Here is a 27,985-nt window from a genome sequence, read left to right as displayed (position 1 = left end):
AGGAGGATGCCCTAGCCTCACTGATCAGATGGAAAAAATGAAGCCCTCCCCCCCTCCAAATTTCCGTAACTTGCTTGAGATGCTAAAGCTGGGGGAAATCCAGGGTTCGCAGCCAGCCGACCGGCAGGTGAGCATCACACTTCATTGCCAATTAACTCGGCTCTTCCGTCTGACCTCAAAGCCCTTGACAGACAGGTGTCACTTCTCACCGCTCAGTCGCTTTTCTCCGATTAGATAAGGAACTGATGCTCAGAAAGATGAAGCAATTTGCTAAGGGCCACGCAATGACTAGGTGGCAGTCTAGCCAGGGATCCAGACTCCACGGTATACTGTTCTTCACTTCCCCAGGTTTCAGGGATGCGTTCCAAGGCTCTCTCTGTCTGCGGCAGAGGCTCCCACTTGCTCCAGGCGCCCGGAACACACAGGTGTCACCACCCGAGGCACCGCTGGGTCCCGCCGGGACCAGACACCGCCCCCTGGCGGCAGGTGGGCGCCAGCGCAGGGCATGCTAATAAGCCCGCGGCGCGGCGCGCTGATTGGCTGGTGCGGATTCCAGCGGCTTTCCCGGGGCGGGGGCCAAGGCAGAGTAAGGGGGCGCCACTGGCAGCAGCCGCCCCCGCCCCGCGCTCCGGGCCGCCCTCCTCCCCCGGGACGCCAGGGCGTGTGCTGGGCATGCGGGCGCCTTGGCCGGGGGCTTCCTCTCCTGCGTTCCGCTCGGCTTGTGGTGGTGCCTTCATCCAGGGTCCAGGATGACGATCCGACACCAAGGCCAACAGTACAGGCCGAGGATGGCATTTCTGCAGAAGGTGAGCGGGGTCCGGTGCCCTGGGCCCTGGGAGGTGCGCGGGGTCCCAACTCTGGGAAGTGTCCACGGAGATGCTGGCGAGGCGCGGGGCGTGTGGCGGGGAGTGGAGGCCATCCCTGTGGTCTTCAGTGACTGGCGTGTGTTGTAATAACATTATCTGTTCAGGTTTGCAAGCGGCTGGCTGGTCTTGAAGAATCAGCAGCGCTTGGGCGGAAAGTCGGAGGGTGAAGAGCTTCCCATGAGCTCAGGCCGGACTGTTCCGAGGGTGTTCTACGCCCTTTCTCCCAGCGGTTCCCGCCAGCTCCGGTGATCCACAGGCTGGCCTGCACGTGAATGCTCAATGTGTTGCCCTCCTTCCTTCCCCTGGCTCCCTTCCCCAGCTACCCATTGCTGCTTCCCTACATCAGCCCTCTCCCCAACACTATGAGGTCCCATTATTTTCCCCAATTTTACAGGTAAGGGAACAGGTCGTTGAGGACCAGGACTGGAAGAACTGGTGCAATTTGGTGAAACTGGTCTCACTAGGACAGCAAAAACTTGAAGTTGTGCTGCCTGCAGTGGGTCGGAGTTTCCAATCCTGTGTGAGGCACCCCAAGTCGAGAGAGCCTTGAGGCTGAGACTGAAGGGACTTCTGCCCAAGAAGGGTAGAAGGGGAGCCGCAGGGGTGGGGGGGCCTGTGCCAGAGCGGGGGCTGGAGCGAGTCTGGTGTTGGAGGCAGGTTGCTTGCTATTGCTGAATTTATTATATCAGGGGAGTGTGAGGCTGGGCAGGGAGGCCACAACGAATCATACCCATCTCCTGTGCCTTTCAGAGGTGGCCTGATTTCCCCCAGAAGAAGCCACTGAGGAATTTGGAGCAGATGAGTGATGTGGTCAGATTCAAGCTCAAAATCAAGGTCAAAAGACCAGCCTAATGTGAAGGAGAGGAAAGATGGGATGTCTTCTTTTCCCGGAGCTTACAGAGTTCACCCAAGTCCTCCTGTGTTCACCACAACTCTAGCTGCCTAGAAAGTGACAGGCTTATCAAGGACTGGGAGAAAGGTTCCTGGTCAGAGGTTGCTTCTCTCTCCCTGGGCTGCCATGTCCCCATCTCAGGCCCAATGCTCCTCTCGGGTAGACAGGTCCACCAGCCCCCGCTGCTGCCCACTTTGTATTTCTGTTGCAGGACGTGGTGACTGGCACCCTACCAGGGAGGGCTGCTGGGCTTGTTTAAGATGTGGCAGAAAGAGGGTTGCTGGGTGGCTTAGTTAGTTAAGCTGCTAACTCTTGGTTTCAGCCCAGGTCATGATCTCAGGGTCATGAGATCGAGTCCTGCGTCGGGCTCTGTGCTGGGTGCGGAGCCTGCTTAAGATTCTCCTCCCTCTGCCCCTCTCCACCTCTCTCTCTCTCTCTCTCTCAAAAAAAAAAAAAAAAAAAAAGAAAGAAAGATGTGGCAGAAAGAAAGAGGTAGCAAGTCTACAGTCCAGGAACTTTGCCTGGGGGCAGTGAGTCAATGACACACAGTGGGCAGAAGAGCGTGGTTAGGCAGCCTGGTGTGGCCCCTGACGCCCACAGGGCTCTGTTCTGATGCCAGCCTATCTCCTGTGTCCTGGCAGCTCTGGCCAGCTAGGCGTGAGGTGGACAAAATGTTCCTCCAGACCTCTAAAGTGTTTTTCTGTTCAACTTAGGGAGGCTTTGGGCCTGGGCAAGGACTGCAAGGAGTAGGGATCTTAAGAAGGCTTGGATGGATTTAGAAGTGCTTGGGGAGGGGCATCCGGGTGGCTCAGTTGGCTTGGGTCATGATCCCGGGGTCCCGGGATCGAGCCCCACTTTGGGCTCCCTGCTCAGCAGGGGGCCTGCTTCTCCCTTTCTTTCTGCCTGCCTCTCCCCTTGCTTGTGTGCTTCCTCTCTCTCTCTCTCTCTGTCAAATAAGTGAATAAAAAAACCACCTAGAATTGCTTGTTAAGCATATATATATGTATATGCCTCCACGTAGCGCGCGCACACACACACACACATACGGAGGATCTCCTGCGTTTCAGACATCGTTAGATACTGGCATGGCAGAGACATTCGAGACCTGATCCCTGCCTACAAGTGGCTTCTAGTCTAGTAGGGGGAGACAGCCACGTACGCCAATCCCGTGGCTCATCACAGGTGCCACGACAGACCCTTGGAGGTAGAGGAAGTGCCTATGCAGGCACATGCCCTGTATCCTGGGTGCAGTAGCGTGAAAGGATTCCGGAAGGTTCTGTGGTGGTTTAGCAGGCTTTCGAAGGGTGCGAGGGTGTTCTTGAGGCAGACGGGCTGTCAGAGGAGGGCAGGACACAGAAGCAGGAGGACACGCGCTTAGCTGGGGATCTGTTGTGTGTCTGTTGTTGACTGGAGTCAGATGGTGTTGGCCAACCGGCACTTCTCTTTCCAGAGGGAGGTTCTGGAATACTTGGGAAAGGTTCTCAGTGGTTGTTGAGAATGTAACAGAAGTGAGGACTTTTTGAGGCTGGACACAGCTAGCAAGGCATGTGGAACTCGGGCCTACAGACAGTGCTTGGCGGCAGGGGACTGGACAGGACAGGAGCCCTGCTGGAGAAGAGAGTAGGGCGGTTGGGACCCTGTTAACTCTTTGCACAACAAAGGGTACGATTAGGTTGGTCACCAGGAAGCCTTCTCTGGTTTATAGGAACATTCTGCTCTCTGACACCTTATGGAGAGTGACAGCCACTTCACGTGAGGGGAAACCGTGAGCGTGGGTGCATGGGGTATGGACCCTCTTGCTTCCAGCGGGCTTGTAGTGACTGTCTGGATTCCCAGCAGTGCCTGATGTCCTGCCTCAGCCAGCGGGACTCTGCGAAGGGCAACGCTAGGCTCGTTGTGGGGTCAGAGAAGCCAAGGACGACAGCTTTCTTGGAGCATTTGTTTGTGGCCTTAGGAGTTAGTTGTGGAGAAGTCAGGATTCTAGGGAGCCAGGAGGCTGTGGTCTGGACAGCAGTGTGTGTGTGTGTGTGTGTGTGTGTACGCGTGCGTGTGCACTTTCTTTTATTGGTGGACAAGGAGATAGATGGCCAAGATCACCTCTCTGAGACTTTGGGAGTCAGTCCTATGTTTTACATGTTAGGTTTATGATGACCCTTTTTTTAGGGAACTACTTAAGTGAATTTACATTGGAAAAGGTCAGAGGAAAATTATTCTGGACCCAAATGGAAAGATTCTTGTCTTAGACAGCTCACGCCGCTCGAACAGAATACCAGAGCCTGGGTAGCTTATAAACAACAGAAATTTATTTCTCCCAGTTCAGGAGGTTGGAAGTCTGAGACGCCAGCGTGGTCGGGTCTGGTGAGAACCCTCTTCCCAGCCCTATACTTTGTGCTGTGTCCTCACATGGTGGAATGGGCCAGAGAGCTTGCTGGGGTCTCTTTGATTCTCAGGGTGCTAATCTCATTGATGAAGACTTTACAGAAATAAACTAATGAATCACTGTGGTGGTAATTAGTAAAAGTTGATGGTGCTCCCCCCGTCCCTCCCCCAAAGACAGTTTGCAAAACAGGAGCTGAACTCAGACCAAAGCATGGAATGAGGCTCAGGGACATATTGTTCAAAAACAACTTAGAAAGCGTGAAGGCAGTGACAGTTTATTCTTTATAGGGATTGGTTTTAATATTAGAATTTTCCTAAATGATAAGGAAGTCGGCAGTGCTTACCTGACATCAACCGGGGCAACAGTTCCATTTGCTTATAATTTTCAGAGGTATAAGCAAGAAATGACCCAGGCCAAGTTAGCCTTGCAAAATAAGCTGAGTCAATTTTTGTGCAATGACACTGGCTTTTTGTTTTTTTGTTTTTTGTTTTTTTGGGTTTTTTTCCTGCTTAGGGAATTTTCAAGGCTGTTCTTCATTTGTTTTGGATTTTAACAGTTTCCACTTATGACTATTGGGGTCACACAAATATTCAGACCATAGCAACTCCTGAAAGATGTACGTGGGACACACACACTTCCCCCTCCCCTGCGAAACCTCCCTTCGTACACAGTGGGACCTCCTTGCTGGCAAGGAATCTGCCTCCTTTTTCCTGGGTGTTTCAAAATAGTTCTTACTGATCTTTGGAGGTTAGTTTCAGATTTTTCATAGACAGATTTTTTTTTTAAACACAAAGGGAAAGAAAGGAACCTGCTGGATATTTTTTATAAGAGAAGTTTCCATTTCTAAGCGGCCCCGTGAGTAAAAGCTCCTCCATCTGCTTCTTAGGATCCCCCACCCCCACCCTCCACCCTGACCCCCTACCAAGAAGATGGCCATTCCATCCAGTGAAATGCAGGATTTTTGGTAAAAGTTATTTATAACCTGAAAAGTTATGAGTAAAGGGGGAAGTATTCAGCCGTGTCATTAGAAACCAACTCTAGCTTGACAGGGTGTGTGTGTGTGTGTGTGTGTGTGTGTGTGTGTGTGTGTGTGTGTTGGGGAAGAAGGCACCTCTGGCTGCTGCCACAAGGAGGGGCCCCCACAGCCGGTGGCTCCCCCAGCCCCCGATGTCCAGGACATGCAGCCTCCTCCCAGCCCCTCTGCTCCTTGCTGCTGCGGGCTCTGACTGGCCCAGTGGTCAAGATGCTGTCACGGTTCCAGAGCCAACTGTGAGCCCAGAAAGTGTCCCTGCAGATGATGTGTGCAGTCAGCTTTGCATGAGGAGCCCTGGGTGCCACCTGGGCCCCCACGGGTTGGCTGCATGGTGGGCACTGTGTCTGGAATGGTTTCAGTGGACAATGCACCTGATTCCAGCCCCTTTCTAAGGATGGTGGTTCAGCAGCAAATACTGGTTTAGCAGTAGAAAGAAAGAGGAATCCCAGCCCCTGCCCCCCACGTTGACTTCTGAGTAGGGGGTGGCGGGAAGAACTTCTCCAGTTCAGGGCTCCCCTGCCCAACTCTTCTTTCCAACATTGCCGGGTTGGTGTGTACCTCCTTCCTCTCTACCTGGCCACATCACGGGCTTCCTTCCAAGTCCATTTCCTCCAGGAAGCATTCGCTGACCATCCTGATCATCTTGACTCCCTTTGAGGTCCACATGGGGCACACTTTCTTCTGTGCTTTGTGTCGACCTCTGGCTGTCCTGCTACCCCAGCTCCCGGAAGACAAAGATTATGTCATATCTTTTTAGCAATTGTGGAATTGGATCCATAAGAAGAATTCAATTACATTTCTCTCTCTGGATTAGGTTGTCCAGCTATGTTTTTCTTCTGTAGCTTTACTGACTGGTCCCTGAAGGGCAGACTGTGACAATAACTTCTGTCCCTGGCAACCTCCCCCCACCCCAGCTGTCACTGTTTCTGTGTTGCCTTAGAGAGTATCTGTTTCATAGTCAATGTTTTCACTTGCTCTTCGCAGCTACCCTTTTAAGTAGATGGGACAGGAATTACATTTTCCCTCAGTGGATAAAAATGTAGAGATTCAGAGAGGTTCAGTGATGGGCGCAGAGTCACACAGCTGACCCTGAACGCTTCTCTGATGCAGGGAAGACCAGTGGTCCCACTGGGACCGCGGGTACATTCACACACTGAGAGGGCTTTGTGAACTCAGGGCTCGTACAGTGTGGCACAGAGTTGGGATGAATAGTAGGAAAGTCCCTGCGGCAGGGGGGCGCCTGGGTGGCTCAGTTGGGGAAGCGTGTGCCTTCGGCTCAGGTCATGATCCTGGGGTCCTGGGATGCAGCCCTGTGTTGGGCTCCCTGCTCGGGGGCGGGGTGGGGGGGGAGTCTACTTCTCCTTCTGCTGTTGCTCAGGCTCTCTTGCTCTCTCAAATGAGTACACATGTTACAACAACAACAACGACCTCCTGCAGGATTGAAACAGTTCAATCAAGAGGGAGCCATGGTTGGCAGGGTCCTCCAGGTGAAGATGCGGCAGGCCAGACCCGGCGGCTATGGGGACGGTGAGGAAAGTCCTTTGGTCTCACTGTGGTTATCTGCACCAACCTGGATACTTCCTGCGTCCCTCCCTCTGCTTGGGCTGTGCGTGCACCCTGGGATGCCCTCTCCCTTCCCTCCCTGGAGCTGGAGACTGAGGCTGGAGGTCCAGTCATCTCCTGGACGCTTCTGGGCGTCTGTTCCGGCAGACCAGCACCCACCAAAGTCTTGCTTTTCCCAAACAGGCTGCTGCTTTTGGGTTTCCTAGCTTGGACCCAGATGCTTTCATTTGCCTGGCAGGGAGGCTGGAAAGCCTGGAATCCTGTGTCTTTCCCTCACCGAGTTGTCCCCGGTGTCCAAGGACAAGGGTCCACACCTTGGGGTCCACACCTTGGGCAGGTGCTTCCGGCCTGCACTCCGTCTTGTCCTTGCTGCTCCGGCCCAGACTGCAGCTAGCAACAGTTCTTGGGGCCCCCACCACTGCACGCCCCCTTTCTCGTTACCGTCTACCAACTGAGGCAAACGATGATGCTCCTTCCTGAGAGCTCCCAGTGGCCTGGGGCTTCGAGCTGAATCGAGTCCCCCATCCCCCACCCCAGAGTCCCGTGTTCAAGTTCTCACCACCAGGACCTCAGAATGTAACTGTATTTGGACGTCTTAGTCTGCTCTGGATGCCAAAATAAAATCCCACCGACTGGGGGAGCTTCCACAGCAGAAATGTCCTGTCTCCCTGTCCTGGAGGCCGGAGAGCAAGGTGCTGGCAAGGTGGGTTTTATTCTTTTTTTTTTAAAGATTTTATTTATTTATTTATTTATTTATTTATTTATTTGACAGAGAGAGATCACAAGTAGGCAGAGAGGCAGGCAGAGAGAGAGGAGGAAGCAGGCTCCCCGCGGAGCGAGAACCCGATGCGGGGCTCGATCCCAGGACCCTGAGATCATGACCTGAGCCGAAGGCAGCGGCTTAATCCACTGAGCCACCCAGGCGCCCCAAGGTGGGTTTTATTCTGACAACTCTCCCCTTGGCTTGTAGGCAGCGACCCCTTGGCTGGGTCTGGAGGAGACTCCAGAGAAAGAGACGGGGAGAGGGGGCCCTCAGGTCTCTTCTTACAAGCACTAATCCTATCTGAGCATGGCCCCATCTTTCTGACCTCATTTAACCTTAATGACTTCCGGGAAGGCCCCGTCTCTAAATACAGTCTAACTGGGGGTTGAGAGCTTCGCCGTCCAAATGGGGAGGGGGAAGGTCACAAACATTGAGTTCCTGACAGACAGAACCTTCAAAGAGGTGATTAAGTTCAAATGAGGCCATTGGGGTAGAGTCTTATCCAGTGTGACTGGTGTTCCTATAAGAGGAGATTAAGACACACAGAGAGACACACGGGACACTAGGCAGAGGGATGGCCACCTGCCAGCCAAGGAGAGAGGCCTAGAAGAAACCCACTTTGCTGACACCCTGATCTCAGACTTCCCAGCCTCCACACCCAGGAGAAAATGAGTTTCTGTTGTTTAAGACACCCTGTCCATCCCCGTTGGTGGTCATTTGCTCTAGGGCAGGGACCGATACACGTATGAAATGACATTCACAGTCTTCTGGGTCCTATACCCCTCTGCATCTCCCCCATGCACACCATGCCTTTCTATGTCTCAGGCCTTTGCACACGTTTGCTCCCCCGGTCTGGGATGCCCCCTTTCCCTGTGGCAAGGCAAGGCGTTCTCACCCTGTGCTCTCCTGTTAGAATCAGGGGACCAGGGGCGCCTGGGTGGCTCAGTGGATTGAGCCGCTGCCTTCGGCTCGGGTCATGATCTCAGGGTCCTGGGATCGAGCCCCGCATCGGGCTCTCTGCTCCACAGGGAGCCTGCTTCCTCCTCTCTCTCTGCCTGCCTCTCTGCCTGCTTGTGATCTCTCTCTCCGTCAAATAAATAAATAAAATCTTAAAAAAAAAAAAAAAAAGAATCAGGGGACCATAAGCAGACGGGATGTGTATGGATCCTGGGCTGAAGGCAGTGAAATGTAGGTGTGTACACCTCACAGTGTTGTCTCTTTCCCTGCATCAAGATTAGGAAAGCAGGTGCTGGAAGGCAGGACCAGCGTTGGCAGTGGCCTGGATCTCAGAGTCAGAACCCTGACAGAATGCCCCGGACCATGGCCCACTGGAATTCACATTTGCATAAGAGAAATTGACCTTTGTTGTGTTAAGTTTTTGATTCCACAGTGCGATCCAGTCTGTCCTAACACAGCCTTATCTTCTGCCCAAATCTTCACCTTCTAAGTCCCGATTTAAATACTACTTTTTTTTTTTTTTTTTTTAGATTTTATTATTTGAGAGAGAGAGAGCAAGCCCAAGTCACGGGAGAGGTGGGAGGAGGGGCAGAGGGAGACGCAGACTCCACGGTGAGCTGAGCAGGGAGCCCAACCTGAGACTTGATCCCAAAACCCCAGGATCATGACCTGAGCCGAAGGCAGACACTTAGCCAGCTGAGCCACCCAGGAGCCCTGCTACCTCTTTCTTTAAAAGTCTTCCAGGGCACCTGGGTGGCTCAGTCAGTTGAGCGTCTGCCTTCGGCTTGGGTCATGGTCCCAGGGTCCTGGGATCAAGACCTGAGTCGGGCTCCCTGCTCGGTGGGAAGCCTGCTTCTCCCTCTCCCACATCCCCCCTGCTTGTTTTCCTCTCTTGCTATGTCTATCTCTGTCAAATAAATAAATAAAATCTTTAAAAAAAAAAAAAAAGCTTTCCAGAATCAACCCACACCCATTCAGAACTAATCACTTTCCTTTGTGCTTTGATGGTATGGGTACCTTATGTCTGTGTGACAGTGCTTAGCATCCTGGCTGGTTTACATGCCTGTAGAGTTAGGGACATGGAATGATTAAGAGGATGAATATTGGAACGGGACTGACTGGGTTCACATCTCACATTTCAGCCCTGCCGTTTATCCGCACTGGGACCTTTGGTGAGGACCTCGGTTCCTCTCCGTCCGTCTGGTATGTACCAGAGTACTTACTACAGCGATAAGGCACTCAGTAGTACCTGCTTGTCAGCCTCCATCTGTTTTGTCTTGCAGACTGAAGAATCTGTAAAAGACGCAGAGCCAGAGATGGGGAGCAACGTGTAAAGCCACGGGGGGCCGTGATTACAGAATCAAGGGTCCTTGTAACATGACAAGTGGTATAGTCGATGGCACAGGCAAGGGCCAGCAGAGACTACAGCCCCCTACACATTAATCCAAACTGGAGGGACGAAACTCAGGGGAGGGAGGAAGACAAGATGAATTCAGTGTCACTTTTTGGAAATCACTTTCCCCAAAGTCATCATTCTATGTGTATATCCAGAGACATGCCTACCTTGGAGATATTTTGAGGTTGGTTCCTGACCACTGCAATAAAGCAAACATGGCAATAAAATGAGTCAAGTGAATTTTTTGGTTTCCTGGTGTCTGTAAAAGTTATGTTCACCCTATACTGTGGTCTAGTAAATGAGCAAGAGCGTTATGTCTGCAGACACAGTGTACGTCTCTTAATTAAAAATACTTTATTTTGGGGCGCCTGGGTGGCTCAGTGGGTTAAGCCTCTGCCTTCGGCTCAGGTCATGATCTCAGGGTCCTGGGATTGAGCCCCGCATCGGGCTCTCTGCTCAGCGGGGAGTCCGCTTCCACCTCTCTCTCTGCCTACTTGTGATCTCTATCTGTTAAATAAATAAATAAAATCTTAAAAAAAATACTTTATTTTAAAAAGACTTTATGGCTAAAACATGCTAACTCTCATCTGAGTTTCCAGTGAGTGGTAATCACTGATCACAGATCACTGTAACAAATAGAATAATAATGTAAAAGTTTGAGGGGGGACTGGGTGGTTCAGTCGATTAAGCGGCTGCCTTCAGCTTGGGTCGTGATCCCAGGGTCCTGGGGTTGAACCCCGCGTCAGGCTCCCTGCTCAGTGGGGGGAGTCTGGCTTCTCCCTCTCCTTCTCCCTCTGTGCTCTCTTTCAAATAAATAAATAAACAAAATCTTAAAAAGAAAGTCTAAAATTTTGTGGGAATTACAGAATGTGACCCAGAGACATGAAGTGACCAAATGCTGCTAGGAAAACAGAGCCAAAAGATTTGCTTGACTCAGGGTTGCCACCAACCTTCAATTTGTGAAAAACACAGGATCTGTGATGTGAATAAAATGCAGCACAACAAAACAAGGCGTCTCTGAAGTTTAATGAAATTTTTTCTACTGTGATGAATTACCTTGATTTTTAGAATATTGAATCATCCCTGCAACCCTAGTTGGATGCTTGATTTTTAAAAAAGATTTTATCTATCTATTTCTAAAGATTTTATTTGAGAGAGCGAGAGCGAGAGAGCACGCGCACACTTGCACGCATGCACGAGGTGGGGGGAGGGGCAGAGGGAGAAGCAGGCTCCCCACTGAGCAGGGAGCAGACATGCGGCTCCACCCCAGGACCCTGAGATCACGACCTGAGTTGAAGTCAGATGCTCAACCGACTGAGCCATGCAGGCACCCCTGGATGCTTGATTTTATTTACTAATATTTTATTGAAGATTTTGCTTCTGTTTTCAAGAACGGGGCTTTTTGTTTTTTGTTTTCTTTCCTGACACCAATCAGTTTTTCAACACCAACTGGGTGTCTAACAGTTCAGTTCAGTTCTGACACTACCTGGGTTTGGCATCAGACTCCACAGGTTTATGATCTCAGTCCTATAAGACTGTCCCCATGTGAGATGCCAGTCCAAGTCCCAGGTCACCAGTACTTCCGATGACTGGCTATCAATCCATAGCATCGCCAAGCACCTGATTGGATAACTCATTAGACCAACTCCTAGAACTCACAAATCATTTTACTTACTATTAGCAGTTGATAATAATGGATACAGTTTAGGAACAAGCAAATGGAGGTTGGCGGTGGGTGGTGGGGTGGTGGTGTTTGGAGGGTGGTGGGGTGTTTGGAACTTCCAAGCTCTCTCAGGGTGAGCCACCTCCCCAGAACCTAGATGTGTCCACCAGACTTGAAACTCCCTGAGCCCATCATTTTTGGTTTTGTTTTGTTTTTTTTGGAGGTTTCATTATATAGGCATGATTGATTAAATTACTATACATTAGTGATGGACTTCAGTCCCTCTCCTCATTCTAGAAGTCAGGAGATGGGTCTGAAACGTCCAACCTTCTAGTCAAGCCTTGGTCTTTCTGGGGACCAGCTCTGAGGGCCTCCAGCCACCAACCATCTCTTTAGCATCCAAAAGACACTCAACACTGCTGAGATGCCAAGGGTTTAGGAGCAGTGTGCCGGATTTGCAACAGGCCAAATCTTCACTCATTTCCAAGGACAGTAAGCTGTAGGGCAAGCTCTGAGGGAGTCGGATTGGAGAGACCAAGATTTTCGGTCCAGCCTGGCAGGATCTTAGGATCCCGTCTACCACTGTTGGGACTACGCATCTGGCTTGGTGGTCCCAGCCCTCTGTGCCCCCCTTCCCCAACTCTCCACATGCTCAAACCTCCTGCATCTTACCCGTTATCCTGAATCTCTCCAAGAGCCTCTAGAACAATGGCAGTTCCTTCTGCACTTGGCAGGGGCCGTTCCCACTGCAGTCTGGCATCCTTTTGCAGAATAACAGGAACTACTGTGGTGTGAGCAGCTCTGGTACCTGCTCTTCCGTGTGAATGTCTGGACTCAGTTCATGACACAGCTCTTGGAGCTGCTCAAAATCTCATGGATTTTTGACATCACTCGGTATGAGAATTTTCCAAAGTGCTGATGTAAGATCTCTTGTCTGGCCTGGTGCTGTTTTCCCGGCTGCATTTCTGCCCCCAGTAGTTTTCTTTTTCCACCACCCTCTTGCATAGGTGGAGCATGGGGACCTTAAGTTCTTCAGCCCTTTAATTATTAATTTGTCACGGGTAGGTGCTGTTGAGCTCAAACCCCAAGAGCTAGCTCTTCAAATTCCTGGAAATTCCTCCTTTGGGCCCCTCTGCAAGTATACTAAATTATGACCAATGTAGATAAATGACAGCTGCTGTTGGGAGCATATATAAAATATACACAAAGCCAGTTACTACTGGAATTTATAATTAGAAGTGGAGAAAATACCTAAGAGCTATCTAGATAACTATAGCTCTAATAGCTCAATAAGGGACAAATTTGACTATGTACCCAATGGAACTGAAGGGTCCTATTTGATTAGAAAATTATGTACAGTTAGTCTTAACATCAAGTACAGTATCATAGAGGAATGGAGGTTCTTAAATACATGAATATGGGTTTTGGTTCTTGGTTGGGTTAAATGGGTGTTGGGGGAAGTCATCAAGTGGACGTCAGTCACCAGTTGACCTTTAGGCTGGACCTGGGCAATTGGAGGCTCCTCACCCTTCCCATCCTTGGAGTGTACATTCTGCCTGCTGTTCCCATGGTGAGAGTCATTTTCAAGGATGTAGCTTTGAGAGAGCAATGTGTGTTGGGTTCATCTGGACAGTACACAGGACTGAACCCCATTAAGGCTCCTAAATAAACTTTTAAGATTCTGGGGGGGTGGATGAGATTTACTCGTCTTATAGTCACTCAAGATAAGCCTTGTATATTAGACCCACTACCTACTAATCTGGGGTTGGCCTTTTTCTTTGGTCTCTCCTTGTGCCCTGTGTATGGCGAACAGTTCCAGATTTCACCCAGGAAGCTCCCAAGGTCTTGAACCAACAACAGGGCCAACAGATACTTCGATTTCAGAAAGAGATCAAATATATAAAATGAAACCAATCATCAATGGAAAGGACAAAGAGACTATCTACACAGACCCCAAATCCAAACTTGGTGAGCTGGGAGCCACTTCAGGGAGGCACAGCTGGATAGAGGCTGTAAACAGAAAAGCTTATACCAAGTGAATTGCATTGTACTCTAGCTTGAGAAGGAATATGGGGAGAGGATTTCTGAAAGGGATGTTCAAAAAGCAAGTTTTTATCTTGCCTCTAGCACCACAGGAGAAAGTGCCGTTTAGTCATGAACATAAATATCCAGCCAAGCTGACAGGTGTATCTGTAGAGTGAAGATACCAGATGCTATTAAACTTGGATATCATTCTCCTTGTTGATTTGTCTTCAATACAACAAACGGTACTGTAACAATCGGGTCTCCCATGTAGACGTTCCTTCAAGAAGGAACACACTGTTCACAAATAAAATTATCCAGATGACTGAAGATTGTACTTTTCACTAGAAAGGAATTAACTCACACTCTAGGTTTATACATCAATCCCTTTGAGTTTGTTTAGTATTAGTGTATAGCCTCTGGAGCTTTCTTGCCTCTGTGCAAAGTAATAAAACTAGGTTTCTGGCACTACACAATGGAACAAGGACAGTCCAACCTATTCTCACCCTCATCTTTAGGCCAGTTTTGCTCCAAACCGCACATTTAGTAACATACTAAGAAGTTACTTCAAAGCTCTCCCTGTCAGAGGTTTGTGCCAAACGTGAAACTACCTCATTAAGAGCTTCTGTTGTTACTTCAGTAACTAAGCAATCCTGAGCAAAGTTCAAGACAATACTTGTATTGCATTTCATTCTATGTTAGGGCAAGTTTGCAGTGAATGTCACTGAATGTCATAGGTACAACTCAGTTACATGGTTTTTAGCTACATTCTATTTAAAGTAGGTCCTTCTAGGACATTCTATTTAAAGTAGGTCCTTCTAGGAGTCCATGAATAGATTTCCTTGGTTTGTCATCAAGAAGACTTAAGTGTAGAATTTCCGCTGGGAGCAATTCATGTTTTTTTCTCCCCAGATTATTATTTCCATTGTTTTTCATTATATATTGATAGTATTTGCTCAATAATATTGAGATACTATCTACTGTCCATGACATGTAGGAGGAGAGGCAAGGAGGGTTTACTTCCTGTTCTAAATGTTACATGGGTTGTAGTACTTTGTTATTTACAGACCATTTTCTCAGGCAACTGTCTTTACTGGAATTCAGATGATTTTCAAAAAAGTCCTTCTGAAATGGCTTTTGAGAAGTGAGAGTGCCTTCTGAGCTGGTCAGCGCCCAGGTGAATGGTTTCTCTGTCAGTATTTCCCAAAATTTGTTCTGGGAAAAACCGCACTGGAGAGATATTAATAGGGTGTTACTCAAAAGTTTCTGTGGTCAGATGCTTGAGAAACACCACGCTAAACAAAGTTAGACAAGTTCCATTACTGCAGGGCTTCTCAGAACAATTCTGTTTTCTTATTAACCGTGCCAAGAGACCACAGTTCAAATCCCAAACTTTGTCCATTATGGTGAACCCATTATGTGACGTATTCCACGATCTAGTAAAATACGTTTCACCAAAGAACCCAGGCCACTGTACAATCACGCACACCAGGAGAGATGGCAGACATCATCTTCACTGAGTTTTTTATAATTATTACTTTTTAATCTTCACTTTAAAGATTTATTTATTTGACAGAGAGAAATCACAAGAGAGGCAGGCAGAGAGAGAGGAAGGGAAGCAGGCTCTCCACTGAGCAGAGAGCCCGATGTGGGACTCGATCCCAGGACCCTGAGATCATGACCTGAGCTGAAGGCAGCGGCTTAACCCACTGAGCCACCCAGGCGCCCCTTAATCTTCACTTTAAAATCGAGGACGGGGACGCCTGGGTGGCTCAGTGGGTTAAAGCCTCTGCCTTCAGCTCAGGTCATGATCTCAGGGTCCGGGGCCCCACATCCAGCTCTCTGCTCAGCGGGGAGTCTGCTTCCCCGTCTCTCTGCCTACTTGTGATCTCTTTCTGTCAAATAAATAAATACAATAAAAAATAAAATAAAATCGAGGACAACCGAGTTCCAGTGTTTAGACAGTCGACCTGTTGGAAGAAGAGAAAGAACCAGGCCTGCATCCCGCAAGCTGCAACAGCGAGTGTCCCATTTCCCCTGGGTGAAGAGATCTTTCTTTATTCCAAGCCTGCACCCTCCTCTCCCACAGCGAGGGTATCCCCACCTCCTTCCAAACTGCCCTCTGGGGCTCCTCTGCCTCCCCCCGACCCCCGTTCTTCCTGGGCCACAGTTCACCATGATTCCACCCGACTCCCCTTTCCTGGCCACAATGAAATACTAAGGCACTTCTTTCTGTTTTAGTTACTGAACGGTCTTAAATGGACAAGGAGGTCGTTCTCTCTGGTACGCGGGAACGGACCTTAAACGGCGATTTTTTGGTTTTGTTTTGTTTTTTCCAGTTAGGGTGTCGCCATTATTTTCTACAAGCCAGACGGCCTCGAGAAGTCAGGGAAAGCGTAAACAAGTCCACGGTTCTGGGTATCCGAGAGGCCGAACGCGAGGCATCACTTCGGGGACAAAGGGTCCGACGCCAGGGCTTCAGGGTGGCCTCTCCGGGAAGCCCTTCTCCCCGCCCTCCCACCCTGCGGCGTCTTGATCCCTCGGAGCTGACGTCCTCCGGGGACCCCGGACCCGGCTCCTGGGACCTGCGCCCAACCCTCCCGCTTTCCACAATGCGGAGCCTGAGGCAGGAACTTAGGAGGAAACCCTCAGACCCCGCCTCCAACCCGTCCCACAGCAGGGCTGGGGCGGAGCCGGAAGAGGCCCTCAGCGGAAGTCCGCCTTCCGAGAGTCGCGTTTCCTCTCTAGGACTTTGGAGGTATCCTGACCTCTATGGTCTGGGCGCCGGCAGCTGTATGGCGGGGAAGAAAGGGGGCGCCGGCCCGCCGGGTAGAGCAGCGATCTGTGTCTTCGGGACACCCTACTGGCCTTTTTCATGTGTGCATCTGGCAGCGTTACTGGAAGACAGATGGGAATTGCCATCTTCATGATTTAGAAAAATGGAGATTTTTCACAATGGGGCACCCTGGAATGTCTCAACAGTTTTCTAGCTTAAAAAAAAAAAAAAAAAAAACCAACAAAACAGTGCTTGCTATCTACCTATTAATCATCTATCTATCTATCTATCTAATCTATCTCTATCTTAGTTAGTTATATTTTTAGTTTTATTTATTTAGCTAGGTAGTTATAGTTTTAAAGGTAAGCTCCATGCCCAGGGTGGGGCTTGAACTCACAACCCAGAGATCAAGAGTGGCATGTTCTACTGACTGAGCCAGCTAGGCGCCCCTCTAACAGTTTTTTTTATTAGCAGAGGTGCACATAGATTTTTTACTGGCATGAGGTCTAACTTTAAAACAGTACGGGGTGAAGGGACCCTAACTAAATAAATTAAAAAAAAAAAAAAGGTTTTACATAGGAAGTACCTTTTGAACTTGAACCCCAGGCAGGGGCTGGACCTGCTGCTCCTTTCTTCTGGCAGACCCAGTCCTTTCCTCTGCTAACACTGCAGGGATGAGTGGGCACACTTGTCTTTCCCCTCACTTCCAGGGCCCGAACTGGCCCATCTCTTGATTAAGAGGTTCTTGTTAACCAACTTATATATAACCCTCTTATTTGGATTTTCTGCTCTAAAAGGAGAAAGGGAAGACTATGCAAGTAAAATACAGAATCTAGTAAAATTAGAATTGTCTGGGTTTATTCATTTTTTAAATGATTTTATTTATTTAACTGAGAGAGAGAGAGAGAGAGAGAGAGCATGAGCATGACTATGGAAGCAGGGGGAAAGGAAGAAACAGACTCCCCGCTGAGCCCGGAGCCCAAGGCAGGGCTTGATCCTAGGACCCCTGATCAGGACCCCCGGGGAAGGCAGAAGCCTAACGGATTGAGCCATTCGCTATCAAGAGCCATTGAATGTGTTTTAGGTTCTGATCATTGAGATCCTATCTGTGGAAAATTCATCCCAAGCAGATAATCCAAGCTGTTGTCCTGAAATGATTCTGCAGTGGACAGCTGTTGATTTTGGTTGCCGAAGAACCAGACTTTTTTTGTTATTGTTGTTGTTGTTGTTTTCTGATTCTAACACCATGATTTTTCTGTGTGAAACCACCTGAACCTCAGTCTACTTCCGGGGTGGGCACATAACCCAGGTTTGGCCAATCAGGATATCCCAGCATGGCCAGGTAGATGGTAAGGTGCAAAGTCAGAACCTGACTGCCAGGTTCCCGGCTCTGGTTCTGCAGCTTTGGAGGATCATGGATTTCAGCTTGTTATTTCATTTTCTCATGAAGGCTAGCGGTCTGCTTCATAAGGTTGTGGTGGAGACTGATGAATGAAGCAGGTGCAGGTGATGTTTGTTAGTTACCGCTGTTAGCACTGTCTGCCCTCAAGCAAGCTCTTACCACCCTTCCTTTTTTTTTTTAACTTTTCCTTCTGCCTCCCGTGTATTGCAATATCATCCACTGCATGGTGCCAGAATTATATTTTATAGCTTTCTTTCCCACTGGAAATATCCTGAAGGCAGGACCTTATCTTACTCAGTGCTTAAGGAGTACCCACCCCAGAAACGGTGCTCAGTAAAGGCTTAGTTGGACAAAACTGAGTATTCTCCAACACAGAGCGGCAAAAGGGGAACAGCTAATGAAAATGTAATAAATGTTAGATGATAAAAGGGAAGTAGAGAAAAATCACATGATGTCAGAAAAATTTTCTTACAAAACAGGGTCTGATTCCTGCAGATTACAGATTCCATTTTCTCTTGGTCAGGGACTTGTTGTCATGTAATGGGCAGTTGAGTTCCAGCAACAGAGTGGTTCCTAAGGCGGACTTGGTGAATTATTGTTTCCTTTCCCTGATTTAGAACTCGTCTCTTCCCTTGGAGATTGGTAGGAGAAATGGCTATTGCCTTTGGAGAGGTCAAATCTGCCCTCAGGATATCAGATACCGCCCTGCAAACCCAATACCCATATGCAAAATTCACACAGATAATGCAAAGTGGACAGGGAGCCTAAGGGAGGAAGGCTTCATTAGGGGGACAGAGGAGGTAGATCAGGCCAGCCAGGAAAACTTTCTCACAGGTGATTCCCTAAATCTCTGACTGTACACTGGGTGAGTCCTAACACCATCCATTTCTCTGCCATATGGCCTTGGAGTCATGCCCATCTGAGACTCAAAAATTCTTAGAGTTGGAAGAGACGGACTTGGTTATATAGTTTAACTGCTGAGTGTGGTGTAGATCTCATCTTCAGCATCTTAGACCATGAACACTCCAACGACACCCGGTTTCCTGGGCCAAGAGATAACCTATTTAGTTCATAGGACAGTTCTACTTGCTAGGAAGTTTTCCCACTGAGTCCTAATATTGTCGAAAACTGACCTCTGTGTTCTGGAGCTGAAATATAACATAAAGACAGAGTTTTGGGGATAAAGGGGAACGACAGTTTTATTGCTTTTGCCAGGCAAAAGAGAATGGAGCAGGCTAATGCCTTCCAAACTGCAGACCCACCAGGGTTAAAAGACTCCGTGGGGGGGGGTATTATTGGAATATACAGGATCTGGGCAGTTTGGATTGGAATCTGGTCCATGCTGCCAGCCGGGTTGGTCACATCTTCAAGGTGGTCTCATCACCAGTGGGGGCACCGGTCATGGGAGTCTCGTTACTAAGTATACATTGAGGTTGGCAGGATGTTCCTGGAATAAAGGATTCTACCAAAAAACAAGTGAAGGGGAGCAAGGGGCTTTAAGGAAGGTTGAGGAAGAGAAAACATTGTTCAGTTTAAAGTCAAGCCTTACTGAAACATCACTGTGCCCATCTTAACTTCCGTCCATCTCTACGTTCCTATAGTGGCTGCACTAATTGCTTTTTATGTAACTATGTCCCAGTTCAGGTTTTGCTAATCCTTTGCAATATTTGGTGCTGCACCATGAACTAACAGAGAAGTCCCATCCAGTATCTCTGTGGTCACTGATATCACATTAGTAGGAGTATTTATTCCACAGCAATGGGCAATGCCGCAAATCAGATGGACCTGCCAAAAAACCAAACCCAAACCCAAACCCAGAAACTGCTACTATCAAGCCACTGGCTGCCCTTATCCCCGGTGAAACTCATTGATGTGGAGGGGATGTCAGATATGTAGCAAGTAGCTGCAAACCCAAACTCGTGAGTGGAAACCGCGAGGCACAAACTCCATGAAGAAGGAGCAGGGCGGGGTGGGGGGGGGCAGAGAAGCATTCCCTTGGGCGGTGGGGGGACAACTTGATCTGGATTCTGACGGAGGGCAGCAGAGAGCGTCTCATTTGTCAAATACAGGCATCAGGGGATTATCATCAGAACTCCCCTCAAGAGAAAATACATAATGGTAAAAAGACATAATGATGAAAAAAAAAAATTCCTCCTCGAGCTGGAGAAAAGGAACATTTCAGGTCTGGTTAGAAAAGGCCGCTTGTGTTGATGAGCAGGGAAACCGTGCCCGAAAAATCACATTGATTTTGGAACGAATGAACGAATGAACTTTATTAGGGAGGAGAATGGGAGGAACTACCTCTTTTGGAAAGGGAGGGACATCCTAATAATAGCAATAGCTTGGGAAAATTAATTCTCTGGGTTTGCACTTTTAAGAATTGAGGTGTAATTCACAGACCATAAGTGTGCCCCTTCTAGAGTGTATAGTTCAACCTGTTTAGTATATTCACAAGGTCATTCCAGCATTACCCAGTGTCTCATTTCAGACCATTTTCATCACCCAAGAAGCTCCATACTCACTAGAAGTCACTCCCTGGGATTCCTTCCTGTCCTAAGGGTTTGTACTCTTTAATTTTTTATAAAGATTTTATTTATTCATTTGAGACAGAGAGAGAGAACGTGAGAAGAGGGAGAGGGAGAAGCAGGCTCCCCACTGAGCCAGGCGCTGACTCAGGACTCGATCCCAGGACCCTGGGATCATGACCTGAGCTAAAGGCAGATGCTTAACCCACTGAGCCACCCAGGTGCTCCAGGATGGTTTGCACTTTTTACAAAACACCAAACCTGGTATCTGTAAAGCGGCCTGAGGTTTGAACCCAGAGGGACTGACTACCAAAGATAAACAGAGAACGGGAAAGCAGAACTGGCTTTTCCAAGGTTCAGGTGATGTATCTGGACATCTCTCTTTCTCTAATGAGAGAAAAGGAGAAGAAGGAAAGAAGAGAGAGAAAGCATTGTTAGATCCAGACATGGGAGCAAAGAGGGAGGAGCAGGGGTGAAGTAGGTCTTCAAATGCGACCTCTGAAGAAAATGACTTATAGGGGAGCCTGGGTGGCTCAGTGGGTTAAAGCCTCTACCTTCGGCTCGGGTCATGCTCTCAGGGTCCTGGGATCGAGCCCCACGTTGGACTCTCTGCTCAGTGGAGAGCCTGCTTCCCTCTCTCTCTCTGCCTGCCTCTCTGCCTACTTGTGATCTCTGTCTAATAACATAACATAAAATAAAATCTTTTTAAAAAAAGGGCTTATAGGGGCGCCTGGGTGGCTCAGTGGGTTAAGCCGCTGCCTTCGGCTCAGGTCATGATCTCGGGGTCCTGGGATCGAGTCCCGCATCGGGCTCTCTGCTCAGCAGGGGCCTGCTTCCCTCTCTCTCTCTCTGCCTGCCTCTCTATCTACTTGTGATCTCTCTCTGTCAAATAAATAAAAAATCTTTGAAAAAAAAATAAATAAAAAAAGGGCTTATAGATGTTAGAAGATAGTCTAGCAGGGGCTAATGTTTTTATTTTATTTGCATTTCCTTTATGCGCTGTCTTGCTATAGCCTTTCAGACGTTGCCTTTCCTGGGGAAACCAAGGGAAAAGCAGAAGGGGCAGAGACTTTGAAAAATCCGGTTTCCGAAAGCCTTGAGAAAGACATCTGCTCTCTGCTGCCCTCTGGTCTCTTCACGAAAGGTAGTGATGGCTGCTGGCAGCAGGGAGAGGGGCTGGGGACCCGGACAGCTGTGCCTGAGCCACCCACACAGGCAGGAGGAGAGTCCGAGTGTCAGCAGAGGACCTCAGGCTGCGTGCACTTGGTTTCAGCATCCTCGCAGGATGGGCACGGCAGGTCTGACAACAGAAGGGGACTTCAGTGAGACCCAGACTCCTGGGGTGAACCGAGTGATTTTCTGGGGTCTCTTCTCCTAAAGTGGGTCTTTCTCACCTCTCACCCCCACTCCTCTTGCTCACTTGTGGCAGGAATGGTTGGGATATGTAGACGGGAGCACTTAGCACTTTTAAAAATTTATTATTTTTAATTTAAGTTCAATTTTGTGAACATCTAGTGTATTATTCATTTCAGGAGTAGAATTAGTGATTCATTGGTTGCATAGAACACTCCGTGCTCATTCCATCACATGCTCTCCTTAATGTCCATCACCTGGTCGCCCCATCCTCCCTCCCCTCTCCCCTCCAGCAATCCTCAGTTTACTTCCTAGAGTTAAGTCTCTTATGGGGGCGCCTGGGTGGCTCAATGGGTTAATCCTCTGCCTTCAGCTCAGGTCCTGATCTCAGGGGCCTGGGATGGAACCCCTCAGCAGGGAGCCTGCTCCCCCCGCTCCCCCCCTGCTTGCCTCTCTGCCTACTTGTGATCTTTCTCTGTGTCAAATAAATAAAATCTTTTTTTTTTTAAAATTCTCTTATGGTGTGCCTCCCTCTCTGTTTTTACCTTCTTTTATTTTTCCTTTCCTTCCCCTAAGGTCATCTATTTTGTCTCTTAAATTCCACATATGAGTGAAATCATTTGGGGACTCAGCACTTTGGAATGTCTGTTCCACAGAATCCCATTTTTTGGGGTGGCTGGTTCAAGTTCAGAGGGGTGTCGCAGGGAGCACTAGTTCCCATTCTGCCAGCCCTGGGGCCGATGGAGCTTTTCATTCTACTTCAAATACTAAAAATCATATGATTTTAAGATAGGAGAGGACTTCTGGATTCATCAAATCTGATACTTCCTTATTACTAATAAGAAACTAGCGAATTGGAGAGATTAGGTGACTTGATTAGAGATTAGGCAGCTTGATCCAACAAATTCATAGTGACAGAAAAAGGACGCGAGGTTGCCTAGGGATGGTGGGGGGGGGATCACAAAGGACACTTCTGGGGGTTATGAATATGTTCCCTCCCTTGATCACGGATGTGGTATATCAAAACTTATAAAATTGTACACTTCAAATACGGTGCTTTTTGGTGTATGTCAATTACACTTCAATAAAGCGATCTAAAAAAAGTCACACATCCTGTGAGAAATAGAGCAGGGCCCAGAACACACATCTTGTGCCTTGAGGCCTTCATACCTCCCCTCAGCCCCAACGCTATCTTGAAAACCAAAGCCCACGTGAAGTTGTGAAAAATGCCTTTTCTCTTAATGTCATTTAAAAAAACCCCACAGTTCCAAATTTTCTATAAATATAAATATAAAATAATAACACCCTTCACCAGAAAGTACCAGACGTCATTCATTCGAGAAAATTCCAGTGGGAGCTAGACAGCAGGGTATCCCACAGAGTTGGGAGGAGAGTGGGGACAGAGCAAGGCATGGTTTTGTTCCATTTACCTGTTCATGTCTGGTGCTTTCTTGTGAAAGGTATGCTCTCTGAATACAGCCAGACAATGTAATTTAGGATTAAAAAAAAGACAGAGGAGGGAGTTTTCATAAGACTGTGCTTTGTGGGGCGCCTGGGTGGCTCATTAGGTTAAAGCCTCTGCCTTCGGCTCAGGTCATGATCCCAGGGTCCTGGGATCGAGCCTTGCATGGGGCTCTTTGCTCGGCAGTGAGCCTGCTTCCCTTCCTCTCTCTGCCTGCCTCTCTGCCTACTTATGATCTCTGTCTGTCAAAAAAACAAAAAAAAACAAACAAAAAAAAACCTGTGCTTTGTGATGTACTGTATTTTTGATGACCCCCTAATGGGCCAAGATAATTTTTGAGCAATCCTTGCATGAGGAGGAGGCAGGGAACCTTCCAGAAAGGTTCTAAGTCCTCTTTGTCTTTCACACCCCCCAGACGGAACAGCCAGGGTCACCAGGTGTGGCCAGCTTCCTGAGGTCTAAAATAGCTTCTTCGTAGAGAAGGTGAAAGTTCGGTGAGAAAGGGAGTGTGGGTCTCACCCACACGTTATTACTCAACCAGAGCTGACCCGTGGGCTCACAGAGAGATTCTGTCCGGCTGGCCTGGTATGCTCACTATGGGAGAAGGAGACCCTCCTCTGGTTTCCCTCCAAAATACGTTTTCATGAGCTGTTGCCTCTCTAGCAGGTGTTAGGAAGAAACATTCACGCATGGAAGGTGTGTTGGGTTTTTTTTTTTTTCCCTCTAAATGATTCGGTAGGATTGCATATGTAATATACACTCGTAACGAATTCAAACAAGACAAAATTATATGAAATGCAAACAAGGGGTAGAAAAGGGCAGTGGCCCGGGAAGTCAAATGAGTTCGACGTGATTTCTGTCTGAGTCAGGGAGACATCTCTGCGGGTAGGGCAGGTGCTGTTACTGTTCAAAGTGCTTGGGGACACAAGATGAACTCTGAGAACGATCCTCGGAGCTTCTGCGTTATCAAAGACATTTAACACGTCATGCTGCTTCTTCGTGGTTGTACCTACCCTGTGTCCCTCCCACCTCTTGAATCCTTTGCCCTTGCCTGTGTGCTCCAGGAGCCTGACCCTAACAGGTGCCTCACCCAGATTCCACTGCCCACCCCCCCCCCGCCCCCCCGGCTCCTGGTCACAACTAAGCAATGGGAGGCCCCAGGAGGAGAGCAGGTCAGAGTGTTTATTCCCCTGGCATCCTGTGTAGCCACGGCTGTGTCCTTCCAAGATGACAGCCCTGCAAGGCAGCCCCTCCACCAAGGCTCTGCCCACTGCCGCCCCCCCCCCGCCAAGCCCTTTATATCTGGATAATAGCAGTGGCTTCCATTATTAGTTGATCTCTGGGTGCCTTGACCTCTTTTAGGGTTTCCCTTAACCCCGTGTCCCCTCAAGGAAGACCCTGCGTGAAGTCTCTGCCTGGAAGTGGTCTGACACATCCAGCATGTGGGAGTGAGCTGTTGAAGATTCTGTCTCCCCTCCCAGTCTGGGACCTGCGAGCGTGGCTTTCTAAAGCCTGACTTCCTCAGCACTGAGCGCAGTGAGCTGAACTGAACTGTTGAGCTGGTCAGGGACATTTTACCGGGAGGTGACCTTAGACCTGGGTTTTAAAGGACACTGCCATATGGTTGACCACGTCATTGTGCCTGGATGAAGTTTATCCTGCAGGGGACAAGGTTCAGGCCCATGTCAATGACACTGAATACCAGCCAGGGCAACATGACCCGTTTAGGGTCTGAATGACACCGAGGAGGAAGCCTTTGATGACAAGAGAGACGACGATGATGGAATGCTCACCCATCTGAGTCATGGGAGGATTTCAGTTTTGCACCATGTCCCTCTACCGTGTTGGAAGATAATCCTTGCTTTTGGGAGTCAGTCCTTTTGTGGAGGTATGGTTTATAGACTGCGTCATGCTCCAATTCTAAGAGTACAGTTGGACGAGTTTCGACAAACTTATTTACCTGGGTTACCACCATACCTATTAAGACATAGAACATTTCTGTCACTCCAGAAAGTTCCCTTACACCCCTCTCCATTTAATCCTTGACCCAAAGCCAACTATTGTCTGATTCCTGCCCGTGTCCCTCTAATCAATCTCCCAAGACCTTGTGTCCAATGCATTCCTCGCCACCTCCCTCAAACAATGCTAATCCTTGCCTCTGCGTCTTTCTTTTGCTATTGTCTGATGTACCTGTGGCGATCCCTTTTTTCTTTAGGACTCTTCTTCCAGGACGTCTCCCTGATTTTCTCTTCCACTCATGGATAAGGTACTCTTCTACAAAGTTCTGTGTTCTATTGATGGGATCTCCATGATATATACATTCAGTTTTATAACATAGTTTTGTTCAAGTGTTCTTCTCCTCCATGAACCTGTGAGCTCCTTGAGGCAGGGACTGGGTCATATTCTGCACTAGCACAATGCGTAGCTTGAGGTAGTCTGTTGTTTAAATGAGTAGGTGAATTACATCAATTCTATTTTGCAGGACGCTGTCACTAAAGTCTTGACACCACATTATGTGCTAAGCCCCTTCGGTTTCGAGAAACAAAGACTCAAGATCCTTGGGAGGATTTGTGGAGATGGCTCGTGCCCTTGGAAAGGCAGGGAGCCGGGTGAGCTCTGGGGACTTCTCAGTCAGCCTCATGGCCCCTCCTCTGCTCTCAGCCTATTTAGTTTCTTTGCTTCTTTTTCCAATGGGCTTTCTCTGCTCCACTTTCATTTCTGTTTTCCTTGTAATGTCACCTTGCACTTGGCCTCAGCTTTCTCTGGCTGTGTCTTTACCTCTGTCTGGCTCCAGCGGACATTTGTGAAGGTAATAATCTAGCAAGCTCATCTAAGCTTTTCAGATTCATATCATGGCCACAGCCTGAGCAGGGAGAGGCTGGCGGTGCTCATTCTCAGCATCCCTGGTCCAGTGAGCTAAGGGAGGGCGAGTCCCACCAAAGTAAGGTTGCTCGGTGGGCAGGGTCGGATAGAAGAGAAGAAGACACTGGCACGCATTATGGGGTTCCACCTGGCTACTGAGCAGGAGCTCATGTGTTTTTCCTGGTTTTGCTCCTGAAAATTTTAAGTTTTCTCCTCCTTGATTGTGGGAAAGCCACTTTTCTCCTTTCTGTTTAGGGCTTATAGAATCAAGGAGGGTTGAAGCTGGAAGGAAACTCATAGTTCATCTGCTCTGGCATATCCCAGTGTGTGTTGTGTAAGTCCAGGCCCCACAGACACTCCATTAAAAAAAAAAAAAGTCATATTTGGATACGGATATTGGATTGTAGTTCACCCTAGGAACATAGTTCCCGGTGGCCTGGTTTGCTTAGTAGGATCCCTGGTCTTCTGCATGAATGGACACCTGTTGGGTCCTGGATTTTCTAAAGCAAAAGGGAGTTGTGGACCCCTCTCAGAGGGGACCAGCCATGAAGCCCTTGACATTGTTTGCAAACTTGAGTCAGTGTTGTGTTCCTTCCTTCCTTATTCCTTCCTTCCTTCCTTCCTTACCCCTTCCCCTCTTTCATTAACCAACACCTCACCAAGCCACTTACAATTTGCTTCCGTAAACACTGCTGGACATTTGTTGAGGACCAAGCACTGTGTCGCACATTTCCCGATTACATGATATAGCAGCTCGGCCGTTGGCTCGGACCATCCCATGTTTCATTTTTACCTTTCAGGTAAGGAAACTGAGGCTTAGAATCGAAGAAACTTGGCCAAGGTTGTCCAGCTAGCTAGTGGCAGAGCTGGGATGGGAAAGACCATTTTTCCCACCGCGCTCATTAGCGAGGCCTCTTTGTCTCACTTCTGCATATAACTCACTTCTGGCCCAGGTGAAAAGGCTGCTCTTTGCGTCAGATCCTCCCACTCTCCCGGCCAGACCCACGCGGATCTCACCTGAGGCTCCGCGGGGTCCCGCCGAGACCAGACACCGCCCCCTGGCGGCAGGTGGGCGCCAGCGCAGGGCATGCTAATGAGCCCTCGGCGCGGCGCGCTGATTGGCTGGCGCGGATTCCAGCGGCTTTCCCGGGGCGGGGGCCAAGGCAGAGTAAAGGGGCGCTGCCGGCAGCAGCCGCCCCCGCCCCGCGCTCCGGGCCGCCCTCCTCCCACGGGACGCCAGGGCGTGTGCCGGGCACGCGGGCGCCTTGGCCGGGGGCTTCCTCTCCTGCGCTCCGCTCGGCTTGTGGTGGTGCCTTCATCCAGGGTCCAGGATGACGATCCGACACCAAGGCCAACAGTACAGGCCGAGGATGGCATTTCTGCAGAAGGTGAGCGGGGTCCGGTGCCCTGGGCCCTGGGAGGTGCGCGGGGTCCCAACTCTGGGAAGTGTCCGCGGAGATGCTGGCGAGGCGCGGGGCATGTGGCCGGACTGGAGGGCATCCCTGTGGTCCGTCGGTGCTGCTTGGTGTTATTAAATGACTTATTTGCCGTCTGAGTGTGTGTGTGTGTGTGTGTGTGTGTGTGTGTGTGTGTGTTAAAGACTGTAATGATTAGGTTTCCACATAACCTGTTTGTAGCGGAGAATCTGAAGCCAGGGGCGATGGTCCACTGCAAGCTGGAAAACAACCTGTTACTCTGGAGAGGAGGGTGCCACAAGGCAGTTCAGCCAAGGCTGTGCAGATTACAGACAGAATCCTGATGTTATCATAAGGTTCCCAGATGTTGCATTGACATTTTTGCTATTTTTCTAATCCCCAGTTGCAGGATTTTTTAAGTCGGAGTGTGTGTGATGTGTACCCATAGACCACAAAAATGGTGCGATTTGTAGGATAAAGGGACACCCCGCTCCCAGAGCCCCTAGATTCCTCATTCAGGTGTGAGTATTTGTGTATCTCGGGTCTGTCTGTGTTGGCAGCAGAAGTCAGAGCCTTTCCCTTCCATTGCAAAGGCTTTCTCAGACCAAGTGGCCAGGCACAGGGTATCCAGCCCGTGGACACTTGGGATGCAGTA

At 49.1% G+C, this 27,985-nt stretch overlaps 1 protein-coding gene and 1 long non-coding RNA gene across 5 annotated transcripts in view; both read left to right on the top strand.

The window, feature by feature from the left end:
• The first annotated feature begins 97 nt into the window (after positions 1-97).
• LOC123930264 lies at positions 98-10,090 on the top strand. Of its 3 annotated transcripts, none has more exons than XR_006816027.1 (5): positions 98-806; positions 971-1,386; positions 1,617-6,698; positions 9,597-9,657; positions 9,738-10,090. It is a non-coding gene; the product is annotated as an uncharacterized LOC123930264 (long non-coding RNA). The 3 variants fall into 3 exon arrangements; XR_006816025.1 differs by having other exon boundaries at positions 971-1,449; XR_006816026.1 differs by lacking the exons at positions 9,597-9,657; positions 9,738-10,090 and adding an exon at positions 7,667-8,407 and having other exon boundaries at positions 971-1,449; positions 1,617-7,437.
• Positions 10,091-26,967: 16,877 nt separating this feature from the next.
• RGS9 (regulator of G protein signaling 9) overlaps positions 26,968-27,985 on the top strand; it is a 63,030-nt gene continuing 62,012 nt past the window's right edge. For both annotated transcript variants that reach the window (XM_045986484.1, XM_045986483.1), the window contains exon 1: positions 26,968-27,303. In XM_045986484.1, the coding sequence (XP_045842440.1) occupies positions 27,247-27,303 (57 nt within the window). In that variant the 5' untranslated portion in view covers positions 26,968-27,246. The remainder of the gene's footprint in view (positions 27,304-27,985) is intronic.

Source organism: Meles meles, chromosome 18, assembly GCF_922984935.1.
Source record: "Meles meles chromosome 18, mMelMel3.1 paternal haplotype, whole genome shotgun sequence".
In the NCBI taxonomy this organism is placed as follows: Eukaryota; Metazoa; Chordata; class Mammalia; order Carnivora; family Mustelidae; genus Meles; species Meles meles.
The sequence above is the reverse complement of the archived record's forward strand: the minus strand, read 5'-3'. Positions and strand labels throughout refer to the sequence as shown.